Raw genomic sequence first — 23,889 nt, forward strand, 5'->3', positions numbered from 1 at the left:
CTTCAGCTTTACTCTGGACACTGTTTCGCAAATCATGACATGTTGTTAATCTTTACCAGTCAACAGTTTATTAATTTGCCGAGGACCACAGAAGTATATAATCAGTGGTTCATCAATCAAGGCTAAATCCAACAAATGTTCCAGGCAGGTACTGAGCATAAAATATACATGCAGCCTTGTAAGCAATTAATACACAGCAGAGTCAGAGCCTAGCAGCTCAACCAGGGAACAGCACAAATCTCAAAGATTTCTTATTCCTTTTATATATAATCATCATCTGTTACCAGTTCCTTCATGCCCTTAATACAGCTTCCAGTAATTCTGCAAGGACTGGGGTTGCATTTATCTTTGGGCTTTTTAGCAGCGTAGGCTCTGCTATTACCTAATTGTTTGGCTTTAAAAGGACTTGATTAAAATGTTGAGGGCGGTTTGCTTGCAGCTCATGGTGGAGTCTCTCTTAGGACAGTCTCCTTGGGCTTATGAAGGACAAAAGACGATGTCGCTTTGCAAGTTAAAATCGTGTGTGCGAGATCTCACCTGGAAGACCCCAAAGGCTCTGCAGTGGGGTCCCCACCCGGAGGGGTGACAGCTCCCCAGCTTCCATCCCACACTTCCCATGGGGCCCTTTTTTCTCCTCCATCTCATGGCTTTTCTGTTATTTTTACCTCTACCCAGTAGATGGCATTAGTGCATAAAGGTTTTCTGCAGTTCTTTTCTTATCGGAGGCCTTTTTTATTTGGGCAATTTTAGGAAGTATAAGCTGCAACCTTGCTAATACCTTGGCATTGCTAACTGGAGCCTTGCCTTTGAGCCCTGCCTTGCAACATAACAAAACAATCCCCAAGCTCTAGAAAACCTGTTTCCATGCTGCTTTTCCTTGTTGCACCCTCGAATTGCCGTCAGATGTGGGGAAGCCAAGGGCATTCCCGAGAAAAAAAATCCCAGCAAGCTTCACTAAATCTGCACTAAATCGCTCTGCTCTGCACATTGAGTCCAGTGTGCATTTTGTACCATCTTGCAGGGATCATAGCAAACCAGGAGAAACTGTGCTGGAGGAATAAGTCAGATTATTACCAGTAAAGGAATGTATATTGCTGATCCCTTCTACCAGCACAGTGGTAGCTGCTCAGCCTGGAGGGAGGATGTTGAAGGAGGGAAAGAGCTTAACCCTCACGTGTTGGTGATTTATAATTTGAGATGAAAACCTGTGAATTGGCCCTGAGGGAGTGAAGGAAACACCTGTAATGTGGCTTAAATTCAGGTTTCCCCACCTGTCTCTCAGCTTGGCTTCGCTCACTGATGCCAATCCTCTCATCCGACCAGGGAGAAGGGGGGGTTGCTTGCATCTGCAGCCCCATGGCCGTGCCCATTTGCAAGCCCCAGCAAGGCAGGATTGCAGCCCCAGGGGAATAAGAGGGGTGAGGATTTTTTCGCCAAGGAAGGTGAGCTTTGGTCTTAGCACGTGAGCCGGGCGAGGAGGTGGTCGGTTCCCCTCTGGTGCACGTTGGGCGTCCTTGGCATCGCCATGGGAGGAGGCGGTGGCAGGCACAGGCGTGGAGTGAAGGTGTCTGTCTGGGGCCCCTCTTGGGATGGGATCTCGTCACTGTGAGGACCTCCTGGAGAAGCAGGAGGGAATGAGCTGCCCAGCTGGTGGTGAGGAAGGCAGCTCAGGGTCCCACGCCGAGGTAGCGGTAGAATTAGGCCCCTTGTTTCTCTGCTGCGTAAGCAGCTTCACTGTAGTGGCGCGGCAGCAGGTGGGTGCAGGTGGGGTGGTCTGATGGTTCTGCAACATCTGTGACGCCTGCAGATGTTGGCGAGTTAGTCTTCTAAGTCAGAAGAGAGTGACTGGTGCCACGGAGGCCAGAGATGTTGCAGGTGGATGTGGAAGGGTTCACAGTGTGCCTGTGCTCCAGGGTCCATCCCACCTTGGGAATGGTGTTGGCAAGAGGTGGGAGAGCCCACCGAGCCCAGGCAGCGGGCACTGCTGTTCTGCACAGACATGGAATCCTGCTGATCATCGCCATCTCCCTGCTCGCAGGCTGAGGTTTTCTAGCACAGATTTATTTCTAATTTGAGCGAGAAAAAAGTATAGTTTGCCTACAGGGACGATGTGAACTGTTCCTTTCCACGAGGTCAGCCTGTCAGGCAGGAAGGAGTTTGTCTGGCTCAGCAGTATGCAGAAGGGAGAGCATCTACCAGAGAGTCTCTTAATGAAGTTATGGCCCTCGGTGACACCGGTGTGGTGTCAGTCCCAGCCTTTTTAGATGGAGAAGGAAGAGAAATTTGGCATGGTCCACACAGGCGTATAAGCCTTAGCACGGCCTGTCTGGAGCTAATCCTTCTCTTTTGCTCTCTTCCACATCAAACCGATGGGCTGTTCCTTAGCCGCTGCAAAGCAGGGCAGAGAAATGGCTTAATTTGAGTGAAACTGTTTCAGGGAGAACTGGGATTAGAAATGAAGGAGCAGGGCAGTGGCTACCTCTCCCGTCTCCTCCTTCCAGCACAAGTCACACGGAGTGGTTTGGGGACCAAGGGGAGTGGGGAGGTACTTCAAAATGAAGTGGATGATGCTGAGAACTGATATTCCTGGGGGGAAACTGGGTGTTTGGGAGTTTCAGCCCAAATCAAAATGCCATGCAGAAATCCCCAACATATGTGAAAATTCCAAAATACTTTGCCTCAAAACATCTCCTTTCTATGAAGGAGGGGGAAATGTTTAATTCCAACATTATCATCTGGAGTTTTATCTTATGTATTGTGTTATTCCAGTGTACAGCCTGAAATAAAAACAAAATTAGGTAGTGAAACCAAAACATTTCACCCTTGTCAAAATTAAATGCTCTTCTAATTTCCCAATGAATTTTGAGATGTAACTGATGGAATCCCACAAAGCACTTAAGCTTCATCAAATCTGCATATTTCTGACAGACAATTGTTCATTGAAAAATAAAAACTCATCCGTCCCTGCCTTACAAGGCACCTAGCTAATTATGTTAGAGATGCATACGCCAGGGAGGGAGATGGGGAGAAAACCATTCTCTTCTAATCCCTTTAAAGTTTAGCTGGCTCCTTGAAGCAGAAGATGACTCCTTATGTATGTTATGGTTGGAAGCAGAAGGCCCCTGAGCTCAACAGCAAGCCCTCCTCCCAAGGAGCCTGCAGTTTTGGATTTATCTTGATAAGCCAGGTAACTACCTGTAATGAAACTGGGATTTGAGGAAGAGAGAGAAGCAAAGGATGGCAAAAGCCGCTGGGATTGGTAGCCGGCCACAGCAGGGAGCGGAGGGGCAGGCGGCGAACCCACCACCCGCCTGCCTTTGCTTTCAGTGCTGCAAAAGGGATTTGCACCGTGTCGGGGAGTGGTGGCCAAATTTAAAAGCAAGTGGAATAGCTCAGGAGGCACCGAGGTGAGCTGGAGGTCTCTGCCTGCGCTGGGAGGAAGCAGTTTGGGTGATAAAAGCCCCGTTTTCTCTAGCGTTGGCTTTTTCAGCGGCATTCCTCAGAGGGTTTGGCTGGCACCAGCCTTTGCCCCTCTGCTCCCCAGCAGACTGGGATGCTTCCTGTGTTCTGGTCACAGCTGGGTTGGGTCTTTGGGTTTGGTTTGGGTCATAGGATTTGGTGTGGGTCATAGGATTTGGTGTGTAGCATTGTGGCTGGGCTGTACCCTGGATGGCAGGTGGGGCACGAGTTGAATTTCTGGTCTCCCAAAGGTTGTTGGAGGTGCCAGCATCTGCTGTGACTGGGAAGGGAAATACCCTGATGGGCAGGAGATGCCAGCACACCCCAAAATGGGCTGTTGGTGCCTCTTGGAAGGGAAGCAGCTGGAAGGTTTCTACTAGCTTGATTTCCTGGCTCTAGGAGCTCTGAACACTTATATCTGTGTACATAGCATCCCACCAGCTGCTTGAAATAAGTAAGTCCATCCCACTTTGAATTGAGATGCAAACATACACATAGTGACTTGCCTGAGAGGGTGCACGCAAGCGTTGTGTGGTGACCGGAGGCGAGGAGATGCTGCCTCATCGCCCAGAGCTTTGGTCTCCTTTGTGGAGCCCCCAGCTCGCTGTCACGGGGGGGGGGGGGGCAAGCCGAGGAGCGTGAGCTATCACAGCGTGTGCTCAGGAGCCTGGAAGACAGATGGGTTTGATTTTCTGAGGCTAAAATAATGATTGATGATCTTGAAAGGGAAAAGGAAGCAGGGGAAAGGAGGGAGGGGAAAAAAAGAGTGGGAAGATAATGACTGTTGCTTCAGAAAACAGTTGTAATGTTTCCCTCTGGGAAGGATGCTCCCCCGCAGCGGGGTGTCGGGGGGGGGGGGGGGGTCTGCGCAGGCGGGTGGTGGCGAGGACATCGCTGCCCCGAGGAGGCAAGGCAGGGGTGGCCCGGAGAGGGACTGTCTGGAGCCGACAGGCACTTTAGTGACCAGCTTTTTGGTCTGTTTTACCAAAATATTAGGACAGGAGGGATAGATCTTACCTGTAGAGACGGCTCTGTACAGCCAGACTCTGGTCCTGCTGCTGCTGAGGAGCGTTGCTCGCCGGGGGCCTTCTGGGCCAAGAAAGCAAAGGCAGAATAAGCCGAAGTTGCCCGAATATATATATATATATATATGGACACAGAGGGGTTTACTGCATTTGTATGATTTCTGAGCTCCAACAAGCAAATAAAATACATGCCAGTGCATAGTTTGGAGCTCATTAAAATGCTGGCACTTGTTTGTACCTCAGCAGTGGTTCGGATTAATGTTTTTGTCTCACGCTGAAGAGGTTCCTCGGTGAGGAGTGAGGATGCCTCTAAACAAAGGGGGGTCGTTAGGGCCTTCGGACAGCCCCTGCAGCACTGAGCCACCAGCCTTTTTTGCGGCCTCAGGCCAGCGGTGCTGGGGATGCAGTCTGGGGAAGCTGCACTGGGCACGGGGCCGAGGTCCTGGGTCTTGCCTCCGGATGCATCCAGACATGGGTGTGTGGTACCTGAGGCAGCACTGGGAGCAGGGCATTGGTGGCAGCTTCCCTGTGCCATTTTGAAGAGCCAGGCTCGCCTAAGGCCAGAGCATCACCTCTGACACCCCGGTGCAGGAGAAGTCTCTGGCGAAAAGGCTGCTATTGTTGAGAAAAGAGAGCGTAATAATAAAAAGGGCAGTTTACTCTCTACAGAAACACTTTATTAAATATTCTTTTTTTTTTAAATTAATAACGGAAGAGAGGAGCTGAGCTGAGAAGCTCTGGCAGGCAGCTCAGATGGAGAGCTGGTGTCCTCTCATCTGGGGAATCTGTGTCAGTAATGAGACTCTGATTTTATTTCCAGTGACCCCCTCACCTGTCTCGCTGCTAATGAGCTTTGTAAACAAGAAAGGAAAAAAAAAAAAAAAAAAGGGCCTTTGCTCACTAATGCAAGCAGGGACTTGTCCAGATACTTATTTTCCTAAGACGCAATCTTGTACGAGTTTCAGCGGATGCTTGCTTTCTTTCCCCTTGAAGATGATCCTCCTCCTGTTGCGTTTGCTCTGGCTGTGCTGAGGACGGTGGCGGTGGGCAGAAGAGCTGTGCCGAGTTCTGGTGGCAGGAGGCCATGCGATGTCACACGCTGTGCCGGGGTGACGGCGGTGGGCACGGCCATCCCCTTTCATTCCAAACCGCGGCCCCGTGTATCGGCGAGGCTGGCTCTGGTGGCCTCCCGGCGGGGGGCAGCGGGCACGTGGCAGCACATCCTGCCAGCTCTGCCACGCTGTGTCACCTTGGAGATGTCATTTAAAGGGGAGAAAAGCCCGTTTCTCCAAAAATCAGATAAAAATAGCACTTTCTGATTCAGCATATCCATTCCCCGTGTGTGCTTGGAGTCCATTTGCTGACTGCAATCACAAAAATAAAGACCTGGGTGCTCTGCCCAGCGTGGCTGGGAGGGGACGAGCCGGTGCCCGGCTGTGCTATCAGCCAAACCCCGCTGAGCTGCTGGCAGTTCCTCCTTCATAGACCGATCGGCAGCAGCAGGGTCGGGGCGTTGTAGCTGTGGGTCATGTTTAGCTTGCAGGATCTGTATTATCAGTGCTAACGCACAAGAAGACAAGAAACTAAGTTTTCTTTTCCAACCCCAAGAGCAATTTTCACGGCTGGCCATCGCCACAGAGAAACCAATTCAGTCCTGCGAAGACAGAGTGGATTTGCAAGGCAGTGGAATTACGTTTGTATGGTAACAGCTTCTCCCTGGTTTTTCAGAGCAGACCACGAGCTGGAGTCTCTTCCTACCTCCTTTTTCCTCTCCGTAGTGTGGATTAAGTACCAGACCCTTTTCCCAAGCTCTGAGATATTTGTGCTTGTCAGATCCACGGATGAAGGATGGTCTGGGAGTTTGAAGCGAGTTCTCAAGCAGTGCGGGTCCAACGTAGCGAACCACAAGCAGCTTTTTCTTTTTAATTGCTGGCTAACAGTTTGTAGGATCCCTTTGCCTCCCTGGATAAACGGATCCATCCTGTATCTGGATGAGAGGTGTGTGGAGGTGGTTGGCTGGGGGCACCACGTCTCGCCAGCTTTCCTCCCATTGGGGAGGGGCGTGTTGCCCGTGATTGCTCAGAGTTATTGACTGAGTTGCTTATTGATTTTCTAATCATTTTCCAACACAGCCCCCCATCCTGTGTCACTGCCAAGGCAGATCGCAAATTGAACTGCAGCTGAATTGATGGCGGATTGATTAAAACTCACTGTAATTATTGGTTTTCTGCTGCCCAAGCCAGACAAATCAATGTCAGCAATAACAGATCTGGTCCTTTATAAAAGCCCAGCAAACGCAGAGCGAGTGCTGGTTTTGTAAGCCCACCCGAGAGCCCAGACCGACCCTTCAGCACAGCCCAGGGAGTCAGGATTAGCACAAGCCGGCTTTTTCCTGGGTCATTTCTGACTGGTGTGGGCAAGAACATGGTTGCACCCAAATGGGCTTTAGTTTTCCCCCTGCTCTGATCTATTGGTGGGACATCCTGATTGCAAATCCTTTGCTCCAGGGGCAGGGAGATCTGTAATAAAGTTTTAATTTGCCCAATAGTTGCTCCATCCACCTATTCATCCCTGCAAAACCCTCCGCACAGGGGGCTGGCGTTGCCTCTCCAGCTGTCTGCCTGTTGGTTTTGCTGGCTGGCACGAATTGCAGAGCTCGCCGGTTCCCATGGCTCGCTGTCCCTGCCATCTTTGTCCCCCCCAGCCCCACCAAGCGGGGACATGTCCTGTGTTTGTGCGTTGGCTATCGAAGCTTTCTGTCCCTGGAGAGCTTCTTGCTGCAATGCTACAGCTGGCTGGAGAGCCGGCTCCGCGCCGAGCCAGGGACGGATGCGGAGGGGAGGGGGTGCTTTCTTTTGCAAATTTTGGGCTGAGCTATTTGTCTACCATAATTAATGTGTATTAGGATGCATAATTACAAACAGAAAGGAAACGCGTTTCATAGTGATTAAAAGCCAAAACTGGAGGAATATCCCAAGGGTGGCCTTGAGCAAAGTGGGGCTAAGGGAGGGACAGCTTTGGTGACCTACTCACCTAGTCCCGGGGAAAGAGCCATCATCTTCCTCTGTGGGCTGGGAAAGATGCTGAGCTCAGCACACGGATCAGTGCCAGGGCGAGAGTCCCAAGTGACAGCTCAGAAAAGCTGTGACTGATCCCCTGGCTGTGATCCTGTAGCTCCTGCTGACTTAAGGTCCCATCCAGTTGCCTTCAGCACCCTGGAAGGTCCCTCGGGAGCTCCAGAGGGGATTGGGCAGAGTCCCAGACTTCCCCATCCCTGTCGACGTGGGGAGAGCAGCAGAGAGGCGGATGCGGTGCTGTGGAGCGGAAGATGCTGTTTGCAGTCAGCCCTCCGTGTCCTCCGGGGAGATGCATTTCTGCCAATTTGCACAGCTCTTATTCTTACAGTGGGGCCGGCAGACGTGGAGGAGACCGCAGGAGATAAGTGTTATATCTGCAGATTCACAAACACACTTATCCTGATCCTGTTTCCCAGGCAGCTCGGTGGCGAAAAGCACAGATTGTTCTAAGTGTCCTCTCCTCCTTCATATTTATTGTGTATATGCAACTAGAAAGCTTCCTCCTCCCGTGTCTTCTGCTGCTTCATGCCTAGGCAGGGCTACTGTTTCCCAAGCTGCCTCTCTGGGGCCCTGCCTGTGCCCTGCCTGTGCCCTGCCTGCTCTGCAGAGATGGGCAGCGTCCTATTCCAGAGCCCTTTGGTGCCAACATCCTTTGGCTAGAAAAGCCTCATGCCTCTCAGCCTTCCTTCGCCCTCCCCTTCCCACCTTATCCAGTGCCTGCAAGGAAGGTGCTGAGGTTTGCAAGGTCCACCCGAGCTTCAGAGCTGAGGGCATGGGAGCCAGTGAGACGTCTGAGGGACGTCAGGCATGGGGATGCCTGAGACATCGCGGTTGCTGCAGGTGGGGCACAAGCAGCTTTGACGTTGCTGCTGTAGGGAAATGACACAGGATTTCTAGGAGGTGGAGGGAAACTTCTCGTCGCTCGGATGGAGTGGGCCAGGACTCCCTAAAGCATCTTTCTGATGTCCCCTGTGGACAGTTTGCTTCTTGAGTAGCCAAGAGTGAGCGAGGCTCAGCAGCCCATCTCCTGTTGGGACCTTGCCGGTGTCAGCGAGCGCGGGGTTCAGGGTCTCCTGAACTTTTATTAATATGTACAGCATTTTCCTCACACGGAAAATTGATTTTCTTTTTTAAGCACAAAGTATAGTGGTTTTATAACCTTTCTTCTGCTTGACAGAGGCCATTTATAACCTGCCTTCATCACTACCTGTACAAGCTCCAGTCTAACTCATCTTCAAGAAATTCCATAATGCATTTTTAATTGCGAGCTGCTCCTAGGCAAGATTTATTTATTTTTTCAAGGACTGGCCTTTTTGTTGTTGTTTGTATGCGTGCGTGTTTGGCAAAAAGGGATGAATAACGCAAGTGGAATAGAAGAGTGCTTTAATCTGGGTGACAATTTATTGATGGCATTTGCGGCCTGCTGGCTTTTATCTTTTGGGACAGGGAAAGCCAGCTGGGGAACTGGAATTAAAACCCAGAGCCAGATCCCCAGCTTGTGTGAATCAGCATTGTTCCCTCAGTTGCAGAAAACTGTTCTGATGGGCCTGGGCTGTGATCCTGTCCTCCCCGAGTTCTGCCTCCACCACGGGCCAGTCCTGCCCGCAGCTGCCTCCTCCCGCGGGAGGCAGCGAGATGCTTTCAGAGGTGATGCCAAGGCCACGTTCACTGGCCTGCCTGGCATGGGTTGAGATGTTTTTTGGGGATTGAGATGTTTTTTTGGGTTGAGATGATTTTCTGGGTCTCTCCCAAGTGCTGAGATGGTTTTCTGGGTTGGTCCCAGCTGTTGAGATCTGTTTTCTGGGTCACACCGGACATCTCTGCATCTCAGAGGAAGAGGTGACAAATGCAGAGGGTTTCTCCAGCGTCTTACAGAGCGGGTTGTCACGCTTCACCCCACGCTGGCTTGAGGCTTCATTGCTGTGTGATTTTGCTGCCTCAAGGATTTCACCCTCCTCTGGAGAGAGAATGGGGAGCGAGGCTTTCGCAGCAGACTGGGCCCTTGCCCTGTGGTCCTTGTCCCTTCCCCAGAGGCTGTGCGAGGTGATGCAAGGCCCTTGGGGCTGCCCCATCCATCACTCAGGACAAATTCATCTCCTTTGGATGTAGACGGAGTTCAGCAGCACTGGCTCTTGGGTGGGCTGTGCCCTGGGAGAGCACCCACCGGGCTGTGGCTCCAGGGTAGAGGAGGACCCATGGGTGACCTTACCACGTCCCATCTCTTGCTGCAGTGCCCCGAGGACCTCCGACCCATGAAGGATGGCACTGGTTGCTACGACTACTCCAAAGGGATCGACTGCTCCGATGGCTTCAATGGCGGCTGTGAGCAGCTCTGTCTCCAGCAGACCCTCCCTCTGCCCCACGACCCCTCGTCCAGCACCATCTTCATGTTCTGCGGGTGAGTCCCCTCCAATGCTCCTGCATCTCCCACTAGCAGATAGAGAACCCGTGCCCTTTTCCATCCCTGCCAACCCTCCTGTGCCACCCATCCCCAAACTGGCGTTTCCAGTGAGGGAGCTGGGTGCCCAAGAAAAAGGCTGTTTATGGAACCGACTTCCAGCAGGGAATAGAGGCACCTGGTTTGCCTGCAGGCAAAAGCGTACGGGAGTGCAGGGAGCAATGTGAGCAGATGCACCTTCCTCCTCTTCCCCACTGTGTGACGGTACAGTTTGATCTGTGACTCACCGTGAAGGGACCCAAAAATTGTACATTGCGTGTTGGAGGGGGAAGGTGAAGGATTTGTTTAAAAAATACTACTTTTTTAATTTTTTTTTTCCTCCCCCGTGCCTCTCTTAAAATAGAGTTTCATCCCTGATTTTGGCCAGGATCCTATAATCCTACACAATTTAGCATTTTCTCTCAGGAAAATCTCCCTGGCTGCAGTATGTTCTAAAAGGAGCTCAGTGATTATCTGGCTTTATGCTGCACAGCTGCAGCCAGCCAGCCATCGCCCCATCGCCTGCCCCGGCGCTGGGGCTCTGCAGATTGTATCCCTTGGCTGGTTCATGCTCTCGGACACACGAGGAGTCTACTTGACATCCCTGTGGGAAAGATTAGATCGAAGGAGGGGAAAAGGAGCCCTTTTGGGAAGGAAATGCCCACAAGTGAGAGGGGGAGCAAATTCCTAGCAGTGACTCTGAGGAGCATCCATTGACTCCCAATGCTGGAGGTGCAGCAGAGACTTCATGCAGCCCTGGCCGCTGGCTGTTCCCCGGGGAAGAGCAGCCCAGGGAGCTCTGCCCGCATAAGCTTCTCTCTTTTTTAATCCCTTTTTGCTGGTTTATTGGTCCCCCTGCCTCCTTTTTTTATTATTGTTTAGCAGCACAGAGCAGTTGAGTCACTAAGAGAGAGCACGTTGCCTCCGCTGTGCCTGCAAAAGGGGTTGGAAATACATATAGGCACCAGCAACCTTTCTGGGGAGGGTCTAGAAAATCTTGGGACATTATGTGGTCTCCATCTGCACCCACGCAGGGGATCTGCATTTCAGTCTTCCATCCCCAAGACAGAGACTGTTTCCCTTTTTTTTCATAATCCCTTTTCAAGGCAGAGCTGCACTTTGGGAACAGGCAAGGAAAAGGGCGACAGACGGGTGGGAGTTTCACTTGCAGCAGTAAAACGCGGTAGAGGAATGGGAGAGGGGAGCAAGCCCAGATTTAGCAGAGCGCTGTGGCTACAGGGAGGAAGGGTCAGGCAGGGAACAGAAGTTTCTTTGTCAGTTGGGAGCTGCAATGCTGGGGACAATGCTGGAGGAAGGAGAGGACAAGGACAGGACAAGGACAGGAGGCAGGATGAGCACGTGCAAAAGATGCCACTGATATCTCCCATGTCTGTCATTAAATCACATCCCCGCTGCCTGCCTCAGTTTCCCTTAGTGTCTGCTGAAGATGAGCATGTGCATCTTGCCCACAACAAGCTTGAAAGCAGGCCCAAGGAGCAAAGGAGCAGCCACGCTGGAGCTGCTTCCTTGCAGGAGGGCACTGCTGGCTGGAAAACAGGAGCAGGAGCCTGATTTCGCTTTGCTCTTGCCTGGGAATGTTTGTCCCTGCACCGTAGCGGCGTCAGAGGGCATCGGGCGGGCAGGGGCCATCGGCGACGGTCGAGCAGAGGACGCGCGGTGGGCTCAGCTCTGCTCGCCAGCGCGGGGGCAGCTCGCAGGCAGGAGAGCGTGGCTGCAGGCAGACAGGGTCATGCCGCTGCAGGATGGATGGGTGTTGGGAGCCGAGCGCTCATTCACTGGTCGCTCAACCGAGCTGCTGCAGAGCGTGTGGTCTCTGCAACCTCTGCGCCTTCCCAGGCAGCCACCGCAGGTGTTCACGATGCTTGGGTGGGCTCAGCAGAGACTCGTCCCATGGCAGGGCTCGTGGGGTGGCGTGCTCGTGGGGTGGCCCATCTGACGTAGCTTGTGGTGCTTTACAGGTGCGTGGAGGAGTACAAGCTGGCCCCGGATGGGAAGTCCTGCCTGATGCTGTCTGACATCTGCGAGGGCCCCAAGTGCCTGAAGTCGGATGCCAAGTTCAACGACACCCTCTTTGGGGAGATGCTTCACGGCTACAACAACAGGAGCCAGCACGTCAACCAAGGGCAGGTGTTCCAGATGACTTTCAGGTATGGCCCGGTTCTGCTCCTGGTTTTGGGAACATCGGGATGGTGAGATGGGACCAAGGTCCGTTGGTGCAAAGTCAGCATCTCTGACACGTTCACTAGGGGAAGAGCAAGAAGACAACAAGCATCCATGCTTCTCCTACTTGCTCATGCTTCCTGCAGGCAGCAGCGTGGGACCCTCTTGGGCCAGTGTGTGTCTCATCAGATGAGTGTTTAATCGCCTTCGACAGGCTTTTCTCAGTAGTGTTGCCTCATCTTTTTCTGAACACTAATGTCTTTCATCTCTGTGATACCCTGCGACAATGAGTTCTGCCATTTAATTGCGTGTAGAATGAAAGAGCGTTCCCTTTGGCGTGTTTTCAACCTATGCGAGCTGGTTTTATTCAGTGCTCCCAGCTGTAGTACTGGGAGGAGCTGTGGATATAGCATGAAGGTACATACCCCACCAAAGTGCAAGGAGCAGATAGGAGGGGGTGCTTGCAAGCTGCATGCCGGGTATATCGGGAGTGCCAAGGTTCAGATGCAGGTGGGGAGAGCAGGGTTTGAACAGCCCAGATCTTCACCTTGCAGTGCTCATGGAGGAGAGCTTGCTGAGAGCTGCTGAATTCAGGGCTGGAAAATCAGTTGATTTATTTATTTTGCTTTGTTTCACGGAATGCAGCTGCATTTGGATCGGGTATGAACCAAGGCGGGTGTATGAGTTTCAAAGCAGCAGCGCTGAGTACTGTCAGGAGAGAATCCAGCCCACATCCCACCCAGACGCAACTCTTCCTTGCCCAGTATCTGCCAGTGCACTGAGGGTTTCTTTCCTATTAAGGCAGTGAGACCTCATTGCTGCCTCCAATTTTAGCTGGAGCTGTGGGTGCTCATCGCTGCTGGCCACGGTGTTTTTCTGGGTGCTTTTTCCCCAGCTGAGCGCAAAACCTTCCTAGCTATGAATTCACGTGGAACCCTGGCCTTTTGCGCTCTTGATGGCAGATGAATTACGAGCTCCACCAGCAAAAAGGTGCTCAGAAAGCCACAGCCAGCGGAGTGCTTGGAGCCAGCAGAGCCGCAGCCTTTGCTGGAAGTGAGAATTGACAGTACACGAATGCAATTTTCCCAGTGGGCTCCTCTTTGCTTTCTCTCCCTCCCACGTTACCAGTGTCAGTGGGTCCATCAAAGCAGAGCGAGGGCTGCAGAGCTGAAATTTTCCGTGAGCTGGCAGGTTGAGCAGGTCTGGGGGCTTCAAAAACTCCCCAAGCCCATCCCCTGGAAATGCCAGACCCGGGAGGGCTCCCCCCAGATGAGGTCCAGCCCCAGCTTGTGCTGTCAGTCTCTATGCACCAAACCTCCTTTTGCAGAGGCTCTAATTTCCTCTCCAGCTCATCTGTAGCCTGGCCTTTGCTTGCACTGCGAAGCAGGAGGGTTGGAAAGCCATCCTTCCCCTGCCTTAGCCAGGGCTGGAGTCTAAGGGCTGCTTTGTTGCTGCTGGGAAGCAAACACATCTGTCCTCAGGGCTAAACTCGAGCCAAAAAGCACGCAAGGTTGTCTGCGGGTCTGGTTTATCCTGGGAGATGTAGCTTCTCCAAGTCATGCTGTCTGAGGGCATCCTGGGGATGGTGGGTTTGGGCAGTCCCAGGCTGGACCAGGAGCGGTTCCTGCCGGCGCTGCCCTCGGCCTCTTTGCTCTCAGGATTGCATCTTCCAGGGATCAGAGGCCAAAGTGCACTCCCTAGGGCTCTGGTTGACAGGTTTTCAGGTTAAAAAAAAAGGGCTGTTAGTCATCTGTTGTCCTTCCCATGGCTGGCAGCGCTCCTGCCGCACCGCGTGGGTGATGGCTGGGGTGCGTGCAGCGAAGGGAAGCTTTTCCCAGTGGGTTCTGCGCAGTGCGAACCCGGTGCTCTGCATGACCTTGCCATCACAAACAGGGTTTTCGGTGCCTGGTGTCAGCTGTGGGACTAGTGCTGGGTCTAACAACTGTAAGGGGCAGGAGAAAGCAGGTCTGAAACGAGAGCAACCTGCAAAGCGTGCCCGCATGTTGCAGGCTGTAGCATGGGATGCACTGGCTCGGCAGAGCTCGGAGCCGGGCGGGAGGCAGCATGTCTTGCTCCAGAAATGCTTTCGGCAGCCTGGAAGGTCACGGCCACCCTTTCCCATTTGAATGTTGGCTCCAAAAGCGCCAGGCAGTGATGAGGAGGGCTCGCTTCCCCGCACGCAGCGTACCTTCCCTGCGGACAGGCTGCCCGGTATGTCGGAGGGTTACACCGTAGAAGCACCATTACATCATCTCCTAACGAGGGAAGAGAAGGAGGTTAATGGAGAAGAAATTATTAACTAAAAGATGTAATTTGCCTCTGATTTTCATAGATATTCAAGAACCTCTCTGAGCATTAAGACACCAGCTGTTAAAGAAGCCCTTAATTTGGTGCATTTGAAACATAGCAGGAAGCTGCCTAATACCAGGGATTAAAAGCCTGTTTCTGCAAAGTAGGAGCAAGAACCTGCTATCAGAACAAGGGGCTGAGTATTTTAGAGGGATTTATAACTGCTGGGATCCTTTAGCTATGCAGATGTGACAGTCCTTTGAATGGTGTCTGCTTCCCATGTCGCCGCATCTTCAGTGTCTTTAATAAATAGGATATTCTCAATCTGCCAGGCATGTCAGCATGGTGTTGAGAGGAAGCCTTTGTGCTGGGAAAAGCTATCTCACACACCCTGGCCTGGGCAACACCTATCAATTACAGCAGTATTTCCATCCCGTTGCAGTTGGGGTGGTCTCTTTACCATCTAACGGTCTGCAGCACTGATTAGTCTCTGCCCTTCTGATGGCTGCGGGGTCCTCCCTGCCGCAGCTCGGCACGGCACCGGGATGGAGTTGGTGTAGCACCAATGGCTTTATTGTGTCTGGCCAGCTCGAGAGGACGGGGGTGTGCAGTGGGTACCTTTACGATGCAGAGTAAGGATGGTGTTTGATGTGAGCATGCGGCACGCCAGGCTGGCAATGAAATGGGAGAGCTGCACAGCTTGGAGGTCCCAGACCTGAGACCAGCATGCAGTTCTAGTCAGTGCTGCTTCAGGTTTTGGGTTTTGCCTTTAACCTGCATCATTTTATCCAAGGGGGTCAGGCAGCACCCAAACACTTTGGTGGCATGACTGAGGAGATGGTAACACCCAAGGGAAGGGTGGAGGAATCAAATACTGGCTGCTCCGACGAAGGTACCTGCAACAGGGAGGGGCAGCTGCCAGAACAGTTCATACTGGTGTGCACTGTGGGTGCTCCATATATACACCAACACTGGTGTAACACCTCACTGTGCTGCATAGAGCCTGTCCCTGCTCGCACCTCCCTTCGTGCTGGTGCCAAGGACCCTTTCCCCATCCATCAGCGACGGTGAAGCCAAGCCCAGCAGGACGTGAGCACCACAGCATCCCTGCAGCTCAGCTTGAGCCGTCATGAGTTAGGAGCTCTGTGGACAGCTCTTTCAGTATTGAGGTGGCTTAATAACCGCCAATTATCGCTGTGGTGGCTGGGGTGCTCGATTGACCTGTCGGACAAGCCAGCATCAAGGTTCCTGCTCGGAGGAGTGCGCCACATCGTTGCTGCTGCTGCTGTTGCAAGGATTTAAATCAATGCGCTCCTCCGGTGATGCTTCGCCTGTGCGGTCCCTTGCAGGCGTTTTGGTGGGGGGCAGAGGAGAGATCTTTCATCACACACCAGAACCCCCTCCTCGCTGCTTCCACCGTTGAGCCTAAAGCACATTTAGACATGCCGCCTTCTGGGCATCCGTCTCTTTTTTTTAAAAAGGGTTCTTCTTTTTGGCGAAATGCTGTGTGGTGTTAATAAATAGGTGGGATTGGAGCTGATCTATTCCAGTCACACTTCTCGGTCTAGCCGGGAGGCTCAGCAGTGGATCCAGCTTGCTAAAGACTAGATTAGAGCGATTTTCCCCCCGTTGCCTTGTGGTGGGGCAGAGCCCAAACTCCACGCCGTCCCCAAATCACTGGGGGATTATTTTCCAAATGGGTTGTTTGTTCATTCCTTATCTGTTTTCTGCCGTCTCTTTGCCACGAGGGAATAGAGATTTTTGTTTAAGAGCTGTTTGCAGTTTCAGACTGTTGCTTTTATGCCATTAATATGGAGAAAACCCAAATTACTACCCGTGGAGCCAGCTTTACTCGCTGGATTATTACTGCACGGCAAACAGGATGTCAGAGCAACGCGCGGCAGAACGCTCCCTGGGGAGCAGCCGTCTGCCCTAACCGGGGTCCCTTCCCATCCCTACCTCTGGCTCTGCCTCTCATCCCGGCTTTTGCTCCGGCTTGGCATAGCCCCAAGACACGGGGAGCACCTCACTCATGCACGCAGCCCCCATTTGATACCCCCCCCCAGCAGAGGTGCAGCAAGTCCGAGGAGTTTCTGGGTGCTGGGGGCAGATAGGCAGCCAAAATGGTTCGGCGGCTGGAGGGAGCAGAGGATTTGTGTCGGCACTCCCTCACTGCAAAGAACCTGCTAGGCACTGAGTGTTTTCCCCCTCTATAACCAGGGAGGATGGCTCCGGAGGATGCAGGGCTGCCGTGCCATGCCGAGCACCTTCCTGCAAATTGGAAGCCCCCTTCCCTCTGCAAGTCGGTCCTTGGAGGATGCTATTCCTCGCATCCCCACCTGTAAAACAGGGCTGCTGCTGCTTTACAGCCTTGGGGAAGGGAAAGGGCAGGTTGGAGGTGGTGCTGAGCGCCGGCCAGTGCTGCCGAGCACAGCACCGAGGCGGCCGGGGTGCCGCGGGGAGGGACGGGCACCCGCTCACCCCGAGCGCTGCCAGCCCGGCAGCCGGCTCTGCCTCCACACAGCTACGTTAATGCTGTCAGGCGGCGCACCGGGTCACTGAACCGATGCGAGAAATTGTCATAATATTGATGGGGAGTTTGGCAAGTTAATTTTAAATCTGTCACTCCTTCCCCTCACTGCTTCTCAGCCCTTAATAAACCGGCGCGGCGGCGGCGGGGCGAGCTGACAGCTCGGCGCCATCCCCGCTGGGGAGCTGCTTTGGGGAACGTCCCCACCCCATCGCCGTACCCCATGCCCCCCCAGCCGTGGGTGCCACCGGGGCCCAGGATGGGTGCTCAGCCGGGTCAGCAGCATCGCGTCAGGGTGCGGGAGGCCGGGGGGGGCTTCGCTGGTGCCGCCCGGCTCGGAGCTCACAGGCCAGCCCCGGCTCGGACGTCCTGCCTCCCCCGCGGCATCACAAATGTTACGTCTGTAACTAGTTAAATTAACGCTATTGATTTTTTCATATTTTTTTCCCTCTCTTTGAAACCTCCGAGCACAGAAGTTATAATTGTGCTGTTTATTATTCCTGTGCCGGTGAGCTCAGCGCCAGCCGGTACCCCAATGCCTTGTTTACCTATTACCCTTCAGGCCCGGATAACGGATGGATCTCTTTTCCAGTGGCTGCCTTCCATTTCATTCCTCTTTTTATTATTTGTTGCTGCAATTCTATTACCTGTTCACAACTCTGAAGCCTCAGACATACTAGTTGGAAGCAATGATGTCTTTCCAAGCCAGGCTAATGCCTCAGGCCTTGGTCCTCAGTAGCAGGCAAGGGGGTTGTTAGCAGTTTAGCAGCTCTGTGGAGCTGTTGTGGGATGTGATGCTCCGCACTCTGCCCCGCGCTCTGCCCCGCTCCCAGTACGTGCCGTGCAGGAGCACTGCCGGCTCCCAGCTGGGGATGCTGCCTGCAGAGCAGAGATGTCCTGGTGCCCGCTTGTTGCCGTGCCACACGCAATGGCGTTGCAGCCCCCAAAGGGCCCCCATCTGAGCCGTTTTTCCTCAATCCCATTTTTTCTACCTCTCAACCTAGCCTCGGGGACATCCAGCCTGCTTTCTTGAGTCCATCCAGCCCGCTTTCTTGAGTCCAGCCCTTTTCGGAGCCACAGCAGATTGCACTTAGACATACACCATGTATTTTGAGCACGTTTTCGCTGGCCAGGCTAAGCATTGAGATTTTATCAATCCAGGGTATAAATGACTAATGCAATTAGCACAGCACTCCGTCAGTTAGGTTACTGTTACATCCTGCATGCATCAGCCCTGCTCCGTTTCAAAGTTAGCATCCCACCGAGAAGGAGAACAGATTGTGTGGCTTTGAGCTGGTATTTCCGACAGTCTGCAGCCGCGTGCTTTTGCTCTAGATTGGTAGCATTTTTTTCTTCTTCTAGCAAAACAAAAGCAAGTCCAGCGCCAGCGATATCCTAAAGACAATGCAGGGGTCCAGGGCAGAAGAGATGTTTTTTAAAATATACTGACTGAGGTGTTAGTAATAGAGGTATTTTAAGTACCAGAGGTTTTCAGACTCGTTCTGCGCCTTGTGTGGGTAGGATTTAAGGATTGGGCCAGCACATCCTTGGCGAGCGTGGGTACAGCTGTTGCAGCCACCTCCTGCTCCTCCTGCCCTGTCACTGCTCCAGCTGCGCCCCTGAGCTGCTCCATTTCATTCCAGTCTGTGCAGGCAGCGGGATAACCTCACACAGAGTCGGTCTCTGCTGTTTGGCCATTGCTGCTCCCAGTGTATGCCTGAGCCCTGGGGAGGAGGAGGGATGGCCAGGGTGGAGGCTGCAGCCGGAGCCCAAAACCAATTGCACATCCATGACTTGGGGCTTGGGCTCCTTCCTCAGCCCCTGCTGAGCCCCAGCAGTGCCAGGCAGTGTGTGAAAATGTGCCGGTACAAAAAAATAGGTGGATGTTAAAAAACGCAACCGAACTCCCCACTTCTATCATGAGGCCACGGAAAAGCCAAGCAGCTTTCACCTCGGTCCGTGCCCCGAAAACAGGCTTTTCAGCCATCCAAATTGGCGAGTTGATGTTTCAAAGGGGAGCTCAGGCCCCAGAGATGGACATTGAGGGGGCAGATCTCTGACGGTGCCGTGGGAGATGCGGGTACCATGGGTGTGTACCCCAAACCCGCTCTCGCAGACACAGGTGCAGTCCAGAGCCAAGAAGCTATGTTGGAGATGGTACCAGCACCCACCAAAGCCGATGGAGTGTCACCCATGGGCTTTTGCTGGGCTCAGGGACCAGCCGGTGGTGGCAGAGCTTTCCTTTCCCCCAGCAGCAGAGCTGCTGCCCCCGCAGCGAGGGATGCTGGGGAGCTTCTCCCCCACCCTGCACCCCTGCTCCCCGCTTCCCCCCAGCCCTGGCAGCGCATTTGTGTCTGCTCAGATGTTTGTATTCTCTGCAGCTGATGAAAATATTCATTATCTTGTTAGCTGCTGCGGCGGAGGAAGTTCGGATTTGCATTTCCACAGCTAATCACGCAGCGCAAACAGAGCCTGTCACCCAGCAGTGCTAATTGGGCAGAGCAGCGCTGCGCCCAGGCAGGGAGCCCTCCCTCCTGCCCTTCCCACCGCCAGCGCTGCCGTGCCAGCGGGGACGGCAGGGGTGAAGGTGCCTGGGCCGTGCGGGCACACCGTGGAGGCGAGGAGTATGACGGGGTTTCTGGGAGCGGGAGGTGGAGGAAGGCAGCGGGCATCGGGGCTCGGGCTGCGTGTGTTAGCTGGGTTGGTTAACCAGTGAGGAGGAGGGCTGATCCCCGGGCAGGATGGGAGCAGGCGGTGGGATCCCAGTCCAGGAATGCTGCTGGAACGCTCTGTGTGTGTGTGTGTATGGGAAGGTCACGTCTCCTAGCCCTGGGGCTGGGAGCTTCTCGTGGGATGGGAGGTGAAGGGTCTGGGGGAATGCTTGTCCCCTGGGGAGCTGGGCTGGAACACGGGCTCCTCCTGCAAGGAGCCTGCCCTGCTGTCATCAGCCTGTGGCCCTCAGGGGACACCCACGTTCCCCCACACAGCTGTCAGAGGGCTCAGTGAGGTCTTCAGGGCCCACCCTGTGAAAAGCTGATGGTGACACCCTTGTCTCGAGTCCTGAGCATGAGGAAAGGAGAAAGGCTTGAGAGAGGGGACATGGACCCGCACAGGAGAGGAGAGACTGGAGGTTGGCGTCGGGCACTTGCAGAACGGGAGCGGGGCTCTGTTCCCCTCCTGGGTTTGGCAAAGGTGCTGTGATTCGTGTCCCATCCCCTCCTTGTCGTCATTCCCTTCATGGTGCCCAGTACTGCCAAGTCTGACTTGGCTTCTCTGAGCTCCCAGGGCACCCGGGAGGTTTTCTCCTTCCCCCATGCTGTGGGGAGCAGTCCGTGGGATGGACTCGCTGACCTGCTAGCCTTTCCCATCTCTGACTTTTATGATACTAATTATAGCTGGTGTTATTGCATAGTTAATCTGCATTATTAAGAGATGCGGTGGAGATTGGTTTTATAATAATAATAGCTCAGATTTATAGAGTACCTTTCATCCCAGGGGGTCCTTATTGGCTTTATAGCCTTGCAGTGGTGTACAGGCTTGCAGAGAGGAATTGCTTCTCCTTCTTTCCTCATCTGACGTGGGGTGCCTGGGGCACGGGGGCTCTGCACCCACTCGGGACCCATGAAAATAAGAGTTATGTTCAGCTGAAAAGAAAGAACAGAGTGAGGTGGGATGGTTTGAGGCAGTAAATTGTAGTCACCCAACTTGAAGCTGTGATAGCAGGGTTTTTCCATCATGCTATGAGCATTTCTTTGGTGGTCACCATTAGCACAGACCATGAGTTTGTGATGCTTGCACCACGAAAACCTCTCCAGCAGCACCTCTGGGGACAAGGCTGACACTTGCAAGCCCATCACTGCTCTTCCTTGCTAGTGCCAGCGTTGGTCAATGGAGATTCCCCATCCAAGGACTAAATTGTCTTGACATTGACTTAGCAATGTGAATCCTTGCTCCAGGCAATGCAGTCGCGAGCAGGCACCATCATGGGGATATCTGAGCGCTCCGCAGCTATGCCAGCTGTCGAGCCATACCTGCTTCCGAGTTAGCAGCAGGGCTTGGATGCAGTCCTCGGTGCAGCAGAAAATCTTGTCTTGCTCTTTCCCATCACAAGTGATCTCTCCAGAGATGGAGGATTTGCCCTTCTGCATGTTGCAGTGTAACTCGTGACTGCGTAAACCTGAAGGCAAGTGCTAGGTTTGGGCTTGGGCCCCATCAGTTGAACCCACTGTCCACCAAAGGTGGTGGGCAAGCTATGCCGGGAGCCCTCCCATCCCCTGCTGCATCCTACCCATAGGGCACATGGGATAACCCAGGAGATCTCCTAAATCTTCCACCATACCCGGTTCCTGGGCAGCGTGACCTGGCTTGGATGCTGGAGCCGTGGCTCAGTGCAGAGGAATGCAGGAGCAGGCGGTGGGGACTGACCCAGCATCACTTGCCCTCCTGCCTATCCCCCAGCGACGCTCCTTTGCTGTCATGCTCTCACTCTGCCCAGATTGCAGCCGGGTGAGAAGGACTCTCCCATGGGCTGTTGACTTCAATAACCATTTTCTTGAGATGAAAGCTCAGGATGTTTGTGCCAGTTCATTTCTTCCCCAGCACAGGCCAAAGGAGCCTGGTGCAGGCAGAGCAGCCTGTGTGCCTGTGCCCTGGCTTGCCGGGGGACGGTGCCACCCACCAGCTGTGCCCGTACCCGTGGGCAGCAGGCAAACATCTGGAAGGTGTGATGGCACTGCCACTTGTCATCAGGCAGCCGTGCAGCCCAGGTGTGACGGCCCATGAGCTGGGAGGAGGGAAGCAAAGTGGAAGGTGCTCCAAGGCACCTTGCGGAGCCCTGGAGCGGGGCTTGGCTCTCAGCATCTGCCTTTCCCCAGGAGGATGGCAAGGGGTGAGTTTGCTGCAGGTGCCCCAGCTCGCCGTGCGCATCGTTTCTTGGCTTCCGTAATTAACTTTGCACACACAAACGCGACTTTGCAGATGCAGTCACAAATCCCAGCTAATTCACCATATGCTCCGGCTGCCTGACAGCACCAGGGAGCTGCCGCTTACGGATGCATCCCCAAGCGCTGCCCTGCCTGTGTGCTGCCTTCGCCTTCCCTGCCTGGCCCTGGCCCCTGGGGGACACCAGGCTCTGCACAGCATCTTGCTGCAGAGCGGCTGCGATGGTCCATGCTGGCGGATTTGCTGCTGGGCAGAGCTGAGGGCTGGCCAAGCGTCCTGCATGGGCACCTTGGGGGGGCACCGGGCACCACTGGGGTCACCCCGGGCTCGGTCGATCCTGGTACAGGGATGCTGGCGCAGCTGGAACCCATGCTGGCGTACAGCAGGCCTTGTGCGGAGGGGAAGCGGGAGCATTAACTGCATTGAAATGACTTTGTCGGAGTGCCAGCATATGAAATGTGTGGTGATATTGCAGCCCTGCCACTGCCTGTGGCTGTTTTTCCTCTGCTTCTAATGACTAATAGAGAGAAGACAAAACAATTTCTATTAGTTTCTCCCACGCTGCAGTGGGTTTCTTATTTTCCAAACCTCATTAGAGTTTGTAATACCATGGTGGTAGTCAAGAGCAGTCCGAATCACCCTGGGGGGAAAGAAGAACCGAAGAGATATGATGTGCAGCCCAGTATTAACACTGCTCCTGGCTCATTTCCAAGGTCCCTCCTGATTCCTTTCCAGACTCTTATGCCTTATCTTCATCTTAAAGGTTAACGACGAAGCTTAGGAGAGAAAAAAAAATGCTTAAGATCCCAAATTGTTAAAGAGAACGGATATGTGTGCTGAGCAGAGAGCTGGGTCTGCATTTACGTTAGAAAGGCAAATATTATTTAAAAGGCAGTGCTTGCACTTTCCGGGGCATTGCAGCTGGGGGGTGGGTTTCCCTGGAAGAGCTGCTGGTGTGAGGGGCTGCTGGTGTGCAGAGAGGCCACTGCCTTCAGGTCACCGTGCCAAAATCCCATAGGAACTGGATGCAAGTCAGGCACCAGCCTCGCGCCAGTTCCTTGGGAAGTCCCAGCGTGTAGTCCTGGCTCCTCTGCAGCCAGTGGGAGTTTTGCATTTGTTGCCTTGTCAGAAATAATAATAACAAAAGCGCCAGGCACGGAGCTGCTTGAGCAACACTCGGGAAATGATTGCAAATAGCACCCAAACAACCCGCGCAAGAGGACCCACAGCCTTGGCTCAGCTCATCACTGAAATAATCATTCAGAGGAGGTGTCCAGCCTGGCTCTGGGTTGCTCAGGCTCAGAAAAACTGTCCCCATAGAGAAACCATCCCCAGATCATCTTGCAGCGGCCACAACCTGGTGGGCAGAAGCTCCGTGAGCTGCTCCAGGAGGTCTGTCTGTCTTCTCCATCCAAATCGTTAAAAGGCTGAAAGTTGCTGAGCTTATGGAAGCCGACGAGGTCAGACCCTTCGGTTGTCAGCGATGGCGAAGCTAATGGAGGGAGACACATTGAAGAGCAGATACATGGAGCAAGACACGGACCCTCCTGGCAGACGCTAAGCAGCGCCAGCCCTTTGCAAACGGGTAGATTTCTCATCAGCCGCATCAGCTGTTGGGCATTTCCCAGACCTTCCAGTCAAGGAGGGATGGCACACAGCTCAGATGTGTCCTCCTGGCCCTGCCACCAGGTTGCAGGCTCAGGATAAGGCTGTTGAGGCCAAAACCCAGCCAGATGTGGGCAGTGGTGGAGCCACTGCCTATCTCGCTGGTGAGATCAGCCGAACACTTGATGCAGAGCCACGCAGGGAGAAAGGCTTTGGCTACTTGCTCGTTTGCTTTGCCCCTGCAGAAGGAGGAGAGGAGCAGAGGTGTGTGTGGAAGGGCTTGTTCTGGGTGATGATGCACCTGTGACATGATGCACCTAGGTGACATGAACAGGACACTAGGAA

At 53.6% G+C, this 23,889-nt stretch overlaps 1 protein-coding gene across 2 annotated transcripts in view; it reads left to right on the plus strand.

The window, feature by feature from the left end:
• The window catches only part of ASTN2 (astrotactin 2), a 361,642-nt gene that overhangs the window by 198,133 nt on the left and 139,620 nt on the right, over window positions 1–23,889 (plus strand). For both annotated transcript variants that reach the window (XM_052814689.1, XM_052814688.1), the window contains exons 12-13: window positions 9,793–9,959; window positions 11,978–12,166. In XM_052814689.1, the coding sequence (XP_052670649.1) occupies window positions 9,793–9,959; window positions 11,978–12,166 (356 nt within the window). The remainder of the gene's footprint in view (window positions 1–9,792; window positions 9,960–11,977; window positions 12,167–23,889) is intronic.

This window comes from Harpia harpyja, chromosome 19, assembly GCF_026419915.1.
Source record: "Harpia harpyja isolate bHarHar1 chromosome 19, bHarHar1 primary haplotype, whole genome shotgun sequence".
Lineage (NCBI taxonomy): Eukaryota > Metazoa > Chordata > Aves > Accipitriformes > Accipitridae > Harpia > Harpia harpyja.